Below are 17,223 nucleotides of genomic sequence, written 5' to 3'. Positions count from 1 at the left end.
ATTGATTTTACATCTATCCTTACTCATAGTAAATCTGAAATCAGCAGCACGCTGATTGAGCCATTCAAAAAAAGTTACTAGCATGGCTTCCGTACCCTGCCAGATCATTAGGATATCGTCTATATACCTAAACCATTGAGAGATGTAAATTTTGAAGGGATTAGACTGCTCGTAGATCCATTTATGCTCAAAACAATCCATAACCAGGTTGGCAATTTCTGGGGCAAAGCTGCACCCCATTGCTACTCCTTTTACTTGTCTATAAAGTTTGTCATTGAACTTAAAAAAATTACTTTTTAAGCATAATGAAGCCAGCTCCACAATAAAATCGGTGGGAGTGTTGACTGGTTCGGTATTAACATTTAATACCTGTCTGATGATTTCTAATGCCTCATCCTGTGGAATATTAGTATACAGGGATTCTATGTCAAATGTGACAAGAATCTGATTGTCCTCACTATATGCTAAATTTTCAAGTTTGTTAATAATATCCATAGAATCTCTAACGTAAGCTGGTGTTTTCACAACAAGCGATTTCAGGAATACATCCACAAATTGCGCAAGAGCTTCCAAAATGGAGGCGCATGCAGAGACTATTGGTCTCCCTGGTGGATCTTTTATATTCTGGTGGATCTTTGGAAGAATATAAAAACAAGGGATCCTACCCTCACTTTGATTGAGGAATTCAAATTCCTTTTTATGAATCCAACCGTGGTCTCTAGCTCTCTGTGTCGTTTCAGTAACCAAATGTTGAACTTGTTTTGGTGCATTAGCAGGCAAAACCCGATAATGTGTAATATTGTTCAACTGCCTCATTACTTCTGAATTATATTGTTCTGCTCCCCAGATCACAATGCCGCCACCTTTGTCCGCTGGCCTAATTACAATGTCCTTATTTTCAGCAAGATGGGCAATAGCTACTTTTTCTGTTTTAGAACAGTTATCTTTAAAGTATGTTTTTTTAGAGTTCAGGATATCTAGTTCTTTAAGCACTAGATCTTCGAACACTTTAATTTCTCTAGGCATCTCATTTCTATCAGGCAGAAAAGTGGATTTAGGTTTGAGACCGCTATTCGAACTGGCTTCTAATGGAGCAGTAGAGCCAAAAAAAGATCTCAATCTCACTTTACGCAGAAAGTTCAATACTTCTGTTTTGCTATCTATGGGGTCTTGATTCATCATTGGCACAAACGATAGGCCCTTACTCAAAATCTGTATCTCTACCTGTGACAGGGAGTACGATGACAGATTATAGATAGGGATGGCATCTTTTGATTGCATTATTGCCTCCTGTAGGCTCTCCTCCTTGTTCTGAAGAAATTCTGTTCTTGAAATTGACCCCTGGGGATCCCTCCTCCTCTTATCCCTCTGCGGTTCCCTCTGCCTAAAAAAGGGTATACCGGATGGGGTATTGCCTGTGGTTCTAACTCAGAATCAGAAGAGGTATCTGAAAAAGTAATAAATCTTTTGCGTGACCGTGTTTGGTACTGTAAATTTAAATTACTAGGATTGTTGTTCTTGTAAAAATCTGTTTTTAAGTACGGATAAACAATCGTAATGTCAATTTTTTTTATATCTCGTGACAATTTTGTAATTTTTTGGTTGACCGTATTTGTTTTAAACTCTATTATTTTGTTCACAGATTCCAGCAATTGTTGGGCATTCTGTATTGTTTTATCTGAACAGATTTCACTTTCTAATTCTGCAATTTCCTTTAGCTCAGCTTCGCTAATCCTCAGTGCTGTCTCAACTGAGAGTGCTAGCCAATCTCTTGAGCATTTAGTCCCTACCCCACTAAATTGGGACAAATATTTCGGATCACCCGTAAAAATTACAGGAATATTTTTAACTTGTAGGCCCTGTGGGATAGTGTTGTTCTTAAGGTGTTCCAATAAAACCTGGGCATGCAATTGGGTCCTAGTATTCTTTTTCTTAAGTTGTTTAAGTCTTTCAATTTTATCTGATTTTGGGATATCGCTGAATGGTGATTCACCACTTAACAATGAAGGCAATTCCAATAATTTAGCAATCTGTTCATCTGTGTAACAGACTGTCTGGGATTCTGACATACTGGTACTCTGGGCTAATCTAGTAAATACCCCTCTACTAGTGGAAAATCTACCCTCTGACCTGAAACGTGTGTTGTAGTCTTATTACTTAATTCGGTCACACAACCAGCGAGACCTTGCTGTACAACAGCCTATATATCTTCTAGAGATCCCACACACCTCAATAGGTGTACACAATCTAGCCGGAAAGCAAGGGGAGTATCCTATCACCCTCACCTGCTTAGGATACCAATACAACAATGCACAAAAAAGCTTTAGCAGGAGAGGGACAAATCAAAAAATGATTCCACAAAACCAATAATCACTCTTGGTTCGGAGGGATACATCTATTATCCTTATTTATTATATTTATAAATGTCTACACACATCTCAAGGTCAGAGGAAGACATACTATCTATAAACAAATGTCACTACAGTGGAACTATATACACATATCTATACATATTTACATGGTAACCATATATTTGTTGATCACTTTGTTTAGTGTATTTTATGTTGTGACTATTCTATAAATTGTTGGAGTAGTGCATATATAATATGTTTGTACACCATATGTTTTATGTATTTTATATGTTTGTGTATTTTTGTAAATATGTATAGATATGTGTATATAGTTCCACTGTAGTGACATTTGTTTATAGATAGTATGTCTTCCTCTGACCTTGAGATGTGTGTAGACATTTATCAATATAATAATTAAGGATAATAGATGTATCCCTCCGAACCAAGAGTGATTATTGGTTTCGTGGAATAATTTTTTGATTTCTCCCTCTCCTGCTAAAGCTTTTTTGTCCATAAGTCCCTAGTGACACTACCAAAAAAGGAGGGCAGATCTAAAAATACATTATTATCAACGTGAGAGACATTTGCCTGAGTTTCCGAACCGGGGAGGGAGAGGTGGAAAAGCGTAGGCAAATATCCCTGACCAGTTCATCCAAAGAGCACTGCCATTGGACTGAGGGTTTGGGAACCTGAAGGTAAAGTGTGGGCATTTTGCGTTTTCTTTTTGTTGCAAACAGGTCTATGTTTGGAAAGCCCCACCTTTGGAAGTAGGGGAGTAGAAATCCAGGGTGGAGTTCCCGTTCATGGACTTGTTGCCACATCCTGCTGAGGAGGTCCGCAAAATTGTGTGTTCCTGGGAGGTATTCCTCTAACAGGTTTATATTTTGGCGAATGGCCCAGTGCCAAATTGTCTGCAAGAGAACTGTAGAAAGTGCCCCCCCCTTCATGTTTTTGCGCATAATACATGGTTGTCAGGCTGTCTGTGCGCATGAGGACTACTTTGTTGCGGAGATGAATTATGAACGCTTTGAGGGCTAGTTGAACAGCTAGCAACTCTAGATAGTTGATATGTAGAGATTGATGTGTGTGATCCCAAAGACCCTGGACTGTGAGATCCTGGAGGTGAGTACACTACCCTATCTGAGAGGTGTCCCTTGTCAGAATGATCTGAGGAACAGGGTCTACGAAAGGCCCCCCTTCAGAAGATTGGTTATATTCCACCACACCACTGCAGAGAGCGATAGGTCCGGCTGTCTACCAACCCTAGTTCATCTAGACAACTCTGTGCCTGAGACCATTGCAGTGAAAGGCACTCCTGCAACGAACGCAACGGAAGACGGGAATGTGGCACAATGATAATGCAAGAGGTAATCATGCCTAGAAGTCTCATGACACATTTTACTGTGACTGCTTGATTGGGTCTAAAAGGAGAGTTGCATCTGAAAATGTTGTATCCTTGCTGCGTTTGGGTAGGCTAGTACCAACTGTGTGTTGAGAATGGCCCCTAGATAGGGTTGTATCTGAAATTGATTCCAGTGTGATTTCTGGAAATTGATTGTGAAACTTAGTTGACAAAGCAAGTCTGAAGAACCGGGAAAGGCAGGCTCACCTCTCCCAGCGGTGGAGGGGACACCCTAGGCCTTCAGGGTCTCTTACCAGCAAAGAACACAACAGGCGGAGTCACGACTGATGAGGAAGAGAAAAGTTTTATTAGTAAAACAGATAATAGCTCGAGCTGAGCACAGTGTCCCAGGACAGTCTGAATGACTTTCCTACGGAGGCTGGCTGCTTCATTCTGCAGCGTACAATCTTATATAGTTAAGCTGCCCCCCTTCAGCCAGGAAGCCACCCCTCCATATCTGGCGAACACAAAATCTTCAAACAGTTCTCCTTTTAACCCGAGAGCATCCTGCTGACGTACATACATTTGATTAGTCTTTCCTGCTTGTACTCCCACTGTCTCGGGAGTATCCTGCTAATACACGGCAAAGTGACAGTTCATTTGTCAATTGTCAGTCTTATCACAGTTGGTTTGATAATTTACGAGGATATCCCTTGCAGGAGGCCCCTGGAATGCGGTGGGAAGAGGTACAGTTCTGTTCGTGCACAATGATAAGAAGGATACAGCTGTGGCTCGGTATCCTGAAAGTCAGCTTGGTTAGATAAGTGGAGAGGCCCAGAGGAGGAAATGGTTTTACACAAAAACTGAGTTCACAGGGAAGTCAACTTACACAGTTTTAATGAAGAGTCAGCTTTGTCGAGCACATGGCAATATTAATGGAATACGCAAAAATAAAGTCTGAGGCAAATACATCTCGGATTATTATTTAACAATCCCTCCTTTTGCCATTGCGAGGCAAATTTCTGTTCAGTTCACTTCTATCTTTAGAAGCTCATCAATTTGTTGTTGAAGCATTAGTCGCTCAGTATTCTCTTTGATATTGGTGGGTTTGGGTGTTAACATCGAAGCACAGACCCCACACAACGCAGGACCACATTGTACGCATAGACAGCATGTGAAGAATGTGGCAGCTATGATAGCCAGGAATATCAAAACCTTCCAACCCCAGGAGACCAACACCTGCCACAGACCTGAAGTCCAAGACCAAGGCGTACCGTTGTCCTCATGTATAACCGATGCTATTTTATGTAATCTTGAAATGGCTGCAAATACTGAGGGTGAATTATCTGGTATGTAAACGCAGCAGCTGGCCCCTATGATGCGACAAGCTCCACCCCTATCTGCTAGTATGACGTCAAGCACCATTCTGTTCTGAAGAGCTACCATCCTGGTAGCTTGGAGTTCTGCGGTGTTATTGGCAAGTGCTCCAGCTGTTTCATTTATCGTAGCCTCCAAGACTCGCGTTAGTCGTCGTATTTGCAGACTGTTCACCGAGGGCCCCCAAAAGGGTAGCAGTCCTTTTGTTATATCCATGAACAGCTGTGCGGAAGTGTCTGTTTGGTCTACAGTATCTCTTCTTTGTCGATGATACGTAGGTGGCTTGTTGAACGTTGGTGGGAGAAGGAAGGCAATATAGCAAATGTCGCTCCAACCAGGTGGCAGCCAGGTGTAGGCCTTACTCCCACATACAAAGTATAGTCCTGTAGGTGCATTGAGGTAAGGGGTGGAGGTGTTGTACGTGATGGTCGCATTACAGACACTGACTCCGACAGGTATGCGTCCTTGTCCGCAGATACAGAGTGGGGCCTGCCGAGGTCGGATAGATATTGTTTTTGGTTTCATGGAGACCGGACCAAATGTATATTCCATGAGTGGATAGCGGGGCAAGGTCATGATCCTACGCATTGTTGGAGAATCCGTACAATTGCACGCGATGTGTATCTTGGCTTGAAACTGAAGGATAAAGTCTTCAAAGAGTGTGTTGTTCGTTATGATACCAGGTCGTCTCACAGGCCTAGAACCGGGTAGGGGGGTCTGTATTGAAACATTGGACATTAAGGAACAAGTGTAGGCAGCCGTTACAGGAAAGACTGGAAACTGAAATGCATGAGCAGCCGTATGAGGAAAATGACCACAAACCCAACAGTCTGTCAAGTTTGTAACAAGTTGATGTTGATGTAGCATCTGGATGAACGTATTATTGTCATATTCTTGTCTCCTGGCATGTATCTCAGGTGGTAGAGATACATGTGTATGCATGGGCGCAGACGTTGGTGTAGGAGGCTGTCTTTTCTCTGTAGCAGTGTGGATGGTCCAGCCAATGCACGCTAATATGACAAGAAGCACTACAATTATCGCCAGACACGTTGTACGTGGACCAAACAATTTTTTTAAATGTTTAATTTTTCTCAGTTTCTGTCTCTGTACGCTCTTCTCGTAATCTGAATACATAGTCCTTTTCCTTTCTCAAGTCTGCTCTTCTCACTGGCAGTGATCAATATCAAATTTAGTTATTCAGTACCTGCGTGCCACCCAGCCTCCTCTAGGTGCTGCCCGTGACTGGTGGTTGCTCCAACGGTGGGTGATTCCAGCAGTCCTATTGACACTCTCTGGTCCGCCACACCGGACAAAATCACGGCCCTGCAGCGAATGTTTGGCTGGATGCAACAGGTAAACGATGAATCATCTATTCAATGTTGGTGACGTTTGCGGAGGTCATATCTCGCAGAACCAGGCTCAGTCTGATCCGGAAACAAGGGAACAACTGGAACACCTTCAGGTGTTGCTCCCCGAAGGACCGAATCACTCTCCTCCTGGGTGGCTGTCCACTCTATCTGCGCGTCACTGAAAGGAACAAAAGTGGGTACTTTCTCGCATTCGTCGTCACCTTGACCCTCTTTCACCCACTGATCGTATGGTAAGGGCAAAGGTACCCTTTTGCAGTGTGAAGCGTGGATCCAATTCTTTGCTCCCTCGACTTTCACAGCAGTCCTGGTAGCAAGGAGTACTTGGCGGGGGCCTTTCCACCGGGGCTCGAGACTCTTTTTGCGCTGGAAATTCTTGGTGAGGACCCAGTCACCAGGCTCGATACAGTGGCCTGGAGTAAGAGGTAATGGTGGCAGAATATCCTTCACCTGCTGATGAATGAGACGTAAAGAGTTAGTGAGTTCATTGAGGTAATCCATCAATACAGGGTATGGTAAATCTGAGTATTTCTTTGGCCTTGGAACTCCCCACACATTAGCCGGTCTCCCCATGACCACTTCATATGGCGAGAGACCTGACTTGGAATGTGGTGTAGCCCGAAGTGACAACAGGGCCAGGGGGAGAGCATCAGGCCACGATATGCCTTTGTCAGCACATATTTTGGACAACTTCAATTTGAGTGAACCATTATATTTCTCAACTAGTCCTGCAGCTTGTGGATGGTTGGCAGCATGGAATTTCTGTCTAATTCCCAATCCTTCACACACCTTTTTCATCACCTGACCTGTAAAATGGCTGCCATTGTCTGACCATGCAATTCGAGGCATTCCAAACCGGGGAAAGAACTCTTTCAAGAGTACCTTAGCAGTTGTGAGGGCTGTGTTGTCCCTTGTAGGATAGGCTTCTACCCATTTGCTAAACATGCAGACGACCACCAATACATACTTCAAATTGTTACATCTTTCCATTTCGATGTAATCCATCTGTATAGCTTCAAATGGATAATCAGGGGGCGCGAAATGGCCGGGAGGTACTTTAATGCCCTTGCCAGGATTGTGTTGCATGCAAATCATACAGTGTTTAACCAACTTCTCAGCTGCCTTTGGAATATTTTTGTTGTACCAGACAGGGGCAAGAAGTTTGCATATCCCTGCTGGACTGATGTGTGCTGGACCATGAGCCATTGTCACTACAGGAAGGACATACCCATCAGGAAGCATCCATCTCTGGGCTTCTGACAAGTCTGTCCAACACCCTGTTTCTTCATTAAACCTCGCGTGTGTCTCCTTCCATGATGCCAATTCAACTTCCGTCGCTTCTGCCTGTATGCTTTTCACACTCTCTACCGTGTCCTCAAACATCCCGTTATCTGGGACCCATCTGGCCGGTCCCGCTACATACATCTTGTTTTTCGTCTGACGTGCTGTTTCCTTCGCTACCTGATCTGCAAAGGCGTTCCCTTTCCCTACGTGATCAGTGATCTTTCTGTGTGCGCTGCATTTCACAATGGCCATGGTCCGTGGCAGGGCTAGAACGGAGAGCAGTCTGTGTATTAACCCCCCATGTTGTATGTGGGTGCCGTGTGATGTGAGAAAGCCTCTTTCCGCCCACAATCTGCCAAAATTGTGTGCCACTCCAAACGCGTATTGACTGTCAGTGTAGATATTGACATCTAAATCTGTGCTTATTTCACAGGCTCTAATCAGTGCCACTAACTCAGCCGCTTGTGCTGAATTATGTGGTATCCGACGTGCTTCAACTACTGCCGTTAGTGTTGTGATAGCATATGCAGCTGATGTGGTGCCATCAGGTAATTTGAGACATGAACCATCAATGTACAAGGTGCCTTGGGGGTTACTTAGAGGCGTGTCTTGCAGATCTACCCTTCCTTTCGTTTCCTCCTCTGTCCTAATAATGCAGTCATGTATATCAGTATGTGTATCTTCAGAGCTTTCAGTCAGGGGTAATAACGTTGCGGGATTCAAGGTAGTGCATCTTTTGATGGTGATGTGACTGGCAAGAAGTGTTAACTCATAACTGGTCAGGCGGGCATTTGTAAGGTGTTGTGTCTTAGTTTTGTTAAGTAGGGCATCAACGGCATGTGGGACCAACAATAATAATGAAGTATCCATAACTATTCCAGCTGATTGGCGCACTGCTACTGCGGCTGCAGCTACAGCCCGTAGGCAGCTTGGAAGAGCCCTGGCAACAGGATCCAGAAGGGCTGAAAAATAAGCACATGGTCGCTGTTTGCCACCATGTTCTTGTGTCAGGACTGAGAGAGAGCAACCGTTATGTTCACTTACAAACAATGTAAAGGGCTTATGATAGTCAGGCGTGCCTAACACAGGGGCTGAACAGAGAGCGTCCTTCAAATCTTCAAAGCTGGACTGGCATTCAGTATTCCAGACAACGGTGTCCGGGCAGTCTTTGTGGGTGAGTGCTAAGAAAGGCTTGATAAGGAGAGAAAAATTAGGTATCCATTGGCGGCAAAAAGATGTGATGCCAATGAATCCCCTGACCTCCCTCTGTGTTGTGGGGACAGGTATATTGCGTATGGCTTGTACCCGGGCCGGGGTAAGTGTACGTCCCTCCTTCGACAGCAGGTGACCAAGATAGGTAACCTGCTGTTGACAATACTGTAATTTAGTGAGGGATACTTTGTGATGGTGTTGGGATAGATAAGTGAGAAGTGCAACTGTGTCTTTTTTGCAATTTTCTTGGGAGTCAGAAGCAATAAGGAGATCATCAACATATTGTACCAGGGCGGAACCAGCGGGGAATTGAAAGGAATCCAGCTGTCCCTTGAGCACCTGGCTAAAAACACTGGGTGATTCCGTGTACCCCTGAGGTGCGCGACAGAACCGAAAACTGCGACCGCCCAGGGAGAATCCAAAAATGTGTCTGCTGTCCGGGTGAATGGGTATGCTAAAGAATGCATTCTTGAGATCAATTACAAAGAACCAGGTAGCAGTGGAGGGTATCATTGTTAGGAGGGTGGTAATGTCGGGTACAACAGGGAATTGAGGCTCCACTACTTTATTAACTGCTCGAAGGTCAAGCACAAAGCGTAGGCCGGGCTGATGGGAAGAATCAGCGGACTTTTTGAGTACTGGGAGTATGGGGCTGTTACATGTATTACCTCTGGTCTCTTCAACAACCCCTTTATCAATCAGCTGCAATATAATGTCCTTGAGGGCCTGTTCAGTGTGATGTGGTAACTTGTACTGTGGCAGACGGGGAAGTAGTGCATGCTCTTTTAACTTGATGGAGAACGGGGGAATATCAAGGCAGCCCACATCTTCATTGTTTGAAGCCCAAAGTGTAGCGGGGAGCATCTCTAGCTCAGGCGGGAGTGGTAACGCTATGAACTGGGTGGGTGTCACGTGAGGACCCATGGTGACGTACACGCCATCAGGGGAACAATATATAGTGGCGTGTAACCTTTTCAGTAAATCGAGACCTAGCAAATTTTCACTACAACCAGAGGTAAGTATTAGAGGAGAATCAACAGTGTAGGGACCAATTGTGAGTTCCAGTGGCTTGGATATGGGGTTAATCACTGGGACGCCTGAGAATCCTACAGACACGTTAGTATTGCTGGACAAAGGGACCCCAGGGACCGCATCCTTCATAACAGAACTCTTAGTGGCTCCAGTGTCAATTAAAAAATTCTTAGAAGTACCATCTAGTTGTACTTCTACATGTGGGCCATTCTGTTTAACTGGGATTGGGACGGGTCCTATCCTCCCTTGTCCTAAGCTGTCCTAGCAGGAATAGAAGCCCTGACCTTCTTCCGGATCATAATTATCATTATAATACTGGCGTTGGGCAGAACTATTGTCAAAGTAATTTTCAGCGGCTGCTATATTTTGCTGTTGATGGGCTCTATTAGGTCCCTGCTGTGGAGGACCTCCCCGTCCTCTACCTCGGGGTGCTCCACGGGGCGCTCCTCTACCTCTTGTCTGGGGCGCAAACCCGTTTTTATTTGGGCAATCATTTTTCCAATGACCTTCCTCTTTACAATAGGCACACTGATTGTAGCTCAGGGAATAGCGGGGCTGATAACTGTTGGGACCATTATTTTGGTACTGAGGTCCACAGGGAATTGACCTATTCTGGGGGTACGCCTGCTGTACTAGAATTTCAGTTTTTAACTCTTTTGTTTGTTTGTCTTTTCTGTCCTTCTCTTCATGAACCCTATTCTCGTAATATTGGGCCATATTAAGTATCTCAATGGGAGTGCTTGTCGACCAGGTACTCTCAGTCAACCGAATTTTTGAGGCCACCTCAGGTGATATGCAATTTACAAATTTATCTACAAACAGCCGCATACCACATTCGGTAGAGGTGTCTTGTCCACTAAAGTCAGTGTATGCCCTTTCAAACCGAGAGAAAAAGTCAGCAATGTGTTCGTCTTTCTTTTGTTTACATGTATCTATTCTATCCCAGTCTACTAATCGCGGGGGCAAGGACTTCTGTATAAGCGTAAGAAGTCTGTCAGGGAGAGCTACTATTAGGGCTCCCGGCTTGTCACCAGGCTTCCTGTCTTTGTCCTCGTGGTCCAGTTGATCCCAGGTACCGCCTAGCTCAACAGGATAGTCTTTCTGTATGATAGTCTTCCAGATATCCTGTGGTACAAGGGTACCAAACAACATTTTAATGTCCATGAGAGTCAATATTTGTGGACTTATTATTTGGGAAAATTCTTTATAGAAGCCGGCAGGATTCTTGCGTGGGTCAGGCAAGTGGGCTTTTAGCGCTAGGACCTCTGTTCTATCCCATTGCTGGTACACAAATTGTTGTTTCCAGTGAGCGGGCACTACCGCGGCACCCTCTCCTGTGGCTGGAACGTAGCTGGGTGGGACTTCCCTTAAGGGGTGCTGTGTTGTGTGAGTGGAAGGAATACGTGAAGGACTGGGTGAACCTGTTTCTTTATCCCTCTTGTGGTGGTATTTCTTCCTATAACTTAACAGCTGACGGAGGTAGTCCTTAAGGTCCTTTCCCTGATGATAGCCTGTGGCTACCTCCTGTTTTATTCTGAGTACTTGCAAGGGGGGATTGCTATCTAAATTTTCGTCCCATTTTTCCATTAGTATCTCACACATACGTTGTATCATGTCTGCCTGTTGTACTGCTTGAAACTGTGCAAAATTCTGCCAAATAGTCTCCAGGCTTGGCTGTGTTAAGATATATTTATGCAACATTGTGTTAATTTTCCTTTCTTCTGTCAGTTTATTGCGTCGTGGACGTCCTGGGGGAGGTGATATTGTGAGGCCATCATCGTCTGAGCTCTCGTCTTTTATTTGTAGCAAGGGGGCTGAAGCGCTTGGGGAGTCTGACCTGGGGGTCACTGGAGCTGATGCTGGGGGTCTCTGGTGTTCAGATTGTGGTGGTAGGGCAAATGTTACTGCATTCACTGGTGAACCTAATGGCTGGGGCATCTGAGCAATTGGGGGTAAAGCTGGATATATTGTTGGGGTATAAACAGGGGGGCAGTCTAGGACATCTTGCATGAGAGGATCCTTTTCGGGGTCTCTTTTCTTTTTTTCAGGTGTTTGTTGAACCACATATATCCTGTCTGTATCTAACTGGTGTCTTCTATCTATCTGGGCCCATCCCTGCTCTGCATTCTGCCGGTCATATTCTTGGGCTTTCTCAGCATCTGATTTTGCATTATGTCTCTTAGCATCCTTTGCTGCTTTAATTCGTTTTTGTCTACCCTCTTTCTGCCATAACCTGAGTGAATCAAACATACCAGGCCTACTTTTGGTTGCAAATAATCTTTCTTCTAAAAAATCAATTTTCAGTTCATCAAAAGTCCCATGCTGTGGCCACTGTAATTCAGCACTATGCCTAGTCTTTTTACGCCATATGTCAGTCCATATTATACTTCCCACCACGTGTTTTACATACATTTCATGGCAAGGAGTTCCAATTGGAGGAGCCGGACAAGACTCCTCCAAGCGGGAGTCCGCTTGACAACAAAAACAGCACCATTTCCTTAATTTACTGAATGCCGGCATTATTTTAAACAGACAGTTGTAACTTAGTATCAGTGGATGGAAAACAGAAACAACGGAAGCAAATATGCAATCTATATATTATGACAGTTAATTATTTTACAAAACATCCACTGACTTCGGTCTTTGCAAAGATCGAATGACACCTACCAGACAGACACAGAAAAGACAGGGGTTAACCCTGTCCTTACCTTACTCTTGTCTTCCTCCTCAGTCAGGACTCCGAACTCAGGGCCAGCTATGTCAGGAACTCCAGTCAGGGCAGAGCCGCCGGCGCCCGTTGAGACAAAGAGGGGGGAGCACCGCTGGAGTACCGCAGGTCCACGAGGAAAAAGATACTTCCCAAATCAGTTGTGGGGCGCCCCCTTTGGTAGTCCTGCAGTGAACCTCCTCCTAGTTCCGAGCAGACGGCGGGTGCCACTGATGGAGTCCCTGTTCGGGCGCCAACTGAAGAACCGGGAAAGGCAGGCTCACCTCTCCCAGCGGTGGAGGGGACACCCTAGGCCTTCAGGGTCTCTTACCAGCAAAGAACACAACAGGCGGAGTCACGACTGATGAGGAAGAGAAAAGTTTTATTAGTAAAACAGATAATAGCTCGAGCTGAGCACAGTGTCCCAGGACAGTCTGAATGACTTTCCTACGGAGGCTGGCTGCTTCATTCTGCAGCGTACAATCTTATATAGTTAAGCTGCCCCCCTTCAGCCAGGAAGCCACCCCTCCATATCTGGCGAACACAAAATCTTCAAACAGTTCTCCTTTTAACCCGAGAGCATCCTGCTGACGTACATACATTTGATTAGTCTTTCCTGCTTGTACTCCCACTGTCTCGGGAGTATCCTGCTAATACACGGCAAAGTGACAGTTCATTTGTCAAATGTCAGTCTTATCACAGTTGGTTTGATAATTTACGAGGATATCCCTTGCAGGAGGCCCCTGGAATGCGGTGGGAAGAGGTACAGTTCTGTTCGTGCACAATGATAAGAAGGATACAGCTGTGGCTCGGTATCCTGAAAGTCAGCTTGGTTAGATAAGTGGAGAGGCCCAGAGGAGGAAATGGTTTTACACAAAAACTGAGTTCACAGGGAAGTCAACTTACACAGTTTTAATGAAGAGTCAGCTTTGTCGAGCACATGGCAATATTAATGGAATACGCAAAAATAAAGTCTGAGGCAAATACATCTCGGATTATTATTTAACAAGTCTATGGTGACTTGAGTATGATGTCAACATTGTGCGATGGTACTGGCTTTGATGAGCCAACCATCTAAGTATGGGAAGACATTAATTGTTTGCCTGTGCAAGTGAGCAGAGGCAACTGCGAGGCATTCTGTGAACACTCTTGGTGCTGGTGTGACACTGAAGGGGGGGCACTAGAATTAATAATGCTGCCCTACTATTACAAATCTGTGGTATTTGCCATGTGATGTGTGTAAAGGAATGTGAAAGTAGGTGTCTTAGTTGCCTTGTTGAAGAAGTGGGATCACATCTTGAAGCGTTACCAAGTGAAAATGTTATGATATAATGATTTGAAGGTCTGAGATCTAGAATACGTCTTAAGGAGCTGTCCTTTTAAGGTATGAGCAAGTATAGTGAAAATACTGCTGTCCCCTGATGTTGCAGAGGAACTGTTTCTTTTGCTCCTTCGGCAAGTATGCCCTGCACTTCCTGTTTGAGAGGAATTATATGTTCCTGTGAAAGTTTGTGAGTGCGAAGGGGAACGTGTGGAGGTGTGGAATTGAGTCCAGACAGTAACCATGTTGGATAATATCCAACACCCATTGGTATGTTGTGATATTTTGCCAGTGATGAAAAAAAGAGTTGAAGACGTCATTCTACAGGTGTTTGATAAGTGGAGGGGAGGTGGAGAGAGTCACTGCTTGGGGGCAGTGGAGGAGCCTCTAGGGGAGGGTGTTTTACCCCAGGCTCTACCGTTGTTTTCCCTATAAGAACCCTTATAAAATCCTCTATGGAAGGATGAATGGGGTTGGCCTTTGTAGTGGGATAATGAAGTGTCTGGTGCAGATGTTTTGGGGACTGCTTTATATTGCGGCCTACGAAAGGCACCATGTGAAGTAGGGGTTTGCAGGCCTCCCATGTGCTTGGCTACTTTATCATCTTTCTTCATTTTTTTCAAACGCCTGATTGACCTGCGGTCTGAAAAGGTGCTCTTTGCCAAAGGGTACATTTAAGAGTGTTTGCTGTACCTCCTGTTTAAACCTGGAAATGCGTAGCCATGCATGCCTGTGTAAGAGGACACTAGTATTTATGCCTCTTGCGGCTTTATCGCAGAGTCCAGGGAACAGCAAATGAAAATGTTTGAATTAGCTGTCCTTCACTAACAAGCTCTTCTCCTCATTTTTCAGTGTGCCTTTGGGAGCTACTGGAGAAGCTGCTCCATTTTCCCCAGTGGGTATGAGCATATCTAGCAAACAGCCCTTGTGTATTGGTGATACACCAATGGTTGGCTCGTGTGAGCAGCAAACACACTTGCCAGAGGCGTCAATGAGCTTGCTCTCTTTGTCAGGAGGCAGAGCATCATGAGCTGCTTGACAGTTGGCTCTTTTTCTGGCGTTGGAGACCACCAGAAAGTCTGCAAGTATCTGACATTTAATAAAAACTGGGTCAGAGGGGGAAGCCTTACACTTTTTTCCACATGAAGAGAGAGAGTACGGGTACCCTAGTGCATGATCCTGAAAAATATCTTCTGCATGCTTTATCGTGCCTTTAAGCATGGGAATATATTGTATGGTTCTGTGAGATGTTGTGAGGGTTTCAAAAACAAAATAATTCTCAACACGTTCTTGACGGCACCTGATGGTATGTGGCTGCCCTCCCAATAAGTTCCTGAAAGGAAGCAGTAAAGTCGGTGGGGATGGTCTAACTGGGCAGATATCAGGGTCAGTGTCTATGTATGGGTCAGCATCGTACTGAGACCAAGGATCTGTGTCTGTGGGAAAAGCCACATTAATTATCATCCCCTGTGCCTTGAGTGTCCTGAAATGAGTGAGGTGAGCCCTGTTGTGTAATGTCAAGAGGGTGGCCTAGAGAGGGAGGAGGTGAAGGGTTAGGTGGTGGTGGAGTGGTTGGTGGTGGAGATGTAGGCAGAGGAGGGTGAATATCAGCAGAGTCGCTATCCACTGTCTTGTGCTTGGTAGGAGGAGCTGATGTGTCAAGAGCCTCTTAAAAAGTGATCTGCAGTTTAGAGGGTGTGTGACGACGGCTTTGGCCAAGACACTTTCCATTTGGGGCTGAATATGAAGCAGAGATTGCCTGGCATAGAGCTGATGCTTCGTTTTGTGGAGGATAGACTCGAGGAAGGCTCGGAGGCTGTAGGTATTTTTAGTCCTTTTGGCACGGAGGCATTCTTGACTTTCAATGCCGAAGTAGTTGGTGCCAAGGCAGGCAGTAATTTATTCAGTGCGGAGTGGGATACAGAAGCTTTCGGTGCAGAGGCTGCTGATTCTCAGCACGGTATAGAAGGGGAAGGCTTAGGCTAGCTTTTCTGAGCACCCAAATGAGTTTTTCGGTCCTGCCATGGCCTGAAGGGAGCGGCAGCCTGATAGCCTTTGCTTCTGTGGTGAAGGACTTTTATGGTCAGAGGAGGGGGCTTTTACTCGCGGTTGGTTGAGCTGGAGGACGTTGTTGCATTTTGAGGATTGTGTCCACTTCAGAGCCCGAATCCTTTTCCTCAGCGATGGAGGCCTATTGATGCTCCTGCTCTGGTTCGGACATGGTGTCTTGGAGTCAAAAAATATCCGGTGTGTCCTTGATTTCCTGCCGCTACATTTTGCAATGACAGGCTCTCTGACCTCACAGGGTCTTTTTCGATCGGAAGGACTGGTAGGGCTTGCAGACCTGGGGGTGGTCAGTCCACAGGAACTTTGCATGGCACTTAGGACAGAAATTGAATGGAGTCCATTCCCTCAGGCTTTCATTCTTGTAAAGCTGGAACCAAGAAAAAGGCGGCTCGAAGGGCCTTGGAAGTATGCCGATCCAACAGTTAGTTTCTTCGGTCCTGGAACACAGAAGATGGAAAATATGCATTTGAAAGACAATACTGATGGTATGGGAGGTTTCCCAAAGGAAGAAGCCTAAAGACAGTCTCAAACCAGAGCTCAGTGAAAACACAACCGGACCACACAGCGGAAGAAAATAATCTAACAATGGAGTCCATGCCTATGCGCATTACCAGCAAGAGGAGGAGTCACTATACCTCACGACTCTTAAGACTTTTAGAAGAAAAACAACTTGCAACCTTCCAGACCCAACACTAAATGGCAGAAGCATGCTGAGCATGTGTATCTACAGCCACACGTCACCAAACGCAGGGGTTTCGTTCTAGTCGGACAGATAGAACACAAACCACTGAAAAATCTCTGAGCTCAGTTTGTGATTTGACTTGAGGCCAAGAGACTCTTCTACATAATTTTACAAGTTTCATATCGGCCTGAGAAAAACAAATATTGGGTGTTTTTAAGACCTTAGAACACATGGACAGGTATAATAATGAACAAATGATTGTACAGTCCATTACATAGAGGAGTCTGAGTTCACCATGATGTAAAGTCATTAAAGCCACCCCAGTAATCGCTGCTAACTGCTGCTGAGAGCCTTGTGTCCAGGACATCTGTGATATGTGTGCATTTAAATGTCATTAGAAAAGCAAGTTTTTTAGTTTCCTTTTCAATGGTTCATAGGTAGGAATTCTCCTGAAGTTCAGAAGGATGAATTTCAAGCTCTG

At 45.0% G+C, this 17,223-nt stretch overlaps 2 protein-coding genes across 3 annotated transcripts in view; both read right to left on the bottom strand.

The window, feature by feature from the left end:
* CHMP4B (charged multivesicular body protein 4B) overlaps positions 1-17,223 on the bottom strand; it is a 269,231-nt gene that overhangs the window by 203,128 nt on the left and 48,880 nt on the right. The gene's annotated exons all lie outside the window — the stretch shown is intronic.
* LOC138304137 (uncharacterized) lies at positions 4,039-13,667 on the bottom strand. Of its 2 annotated transcripts, none has more exons than XM_069243933.1 (2): positions 12,674-13,667; positions 4,039-6,890 (listed from the first exon to the last, which is right to left on the bottom strand). In XM_069243933.1, exon 2 carries the CDS (start codon positions 6,202-6,204, stop codon positions 4,720-4,722), a length of 1,485 nt encoding a protein of 494 aa, XP_069100034.1. In that variant the 5' UTR covers positions 6,205-6,890; positions 12,674-13,667; the 3' UTR covers positions 4,039-4,719. The 2 variants fall into 2 exon arrangements, with proteins under 2 accessions (XP_069100034.1, XP_069100035.1); XM_069243934.1 differs by having other exon boundaries at positions 12,679-13,667.

The sequence above is a fragment of the Pleurodeles waltl genome, chromosome 7 (assembly GCF_031143425.1).
Source record: "Pleurodeles waltl isolate 20211129_DDA chromosome 7, aPleWal1.hap1.20221129, whole genome shotgun sequence".
Lineage (NCBI taxonomy): Eukaryota > Metazoa > Chordata > Amphibia > Caudata > Salamandridae > Pleurodeles > Pleurodeles waltl.
This window is presented reverse-complemented; position numbering and strand designations above follow the sequence as displayed.

What these genes read in the sequence shown, in the direction of transcription:
- LOC138304137 (XM_069243933.1), bottom strand. Translation starts at nt 6,204, where the DNA reads ATGTATTCAGATTACGAGAAGAGCGTACAGAGACAGAAACTGAGAAAA.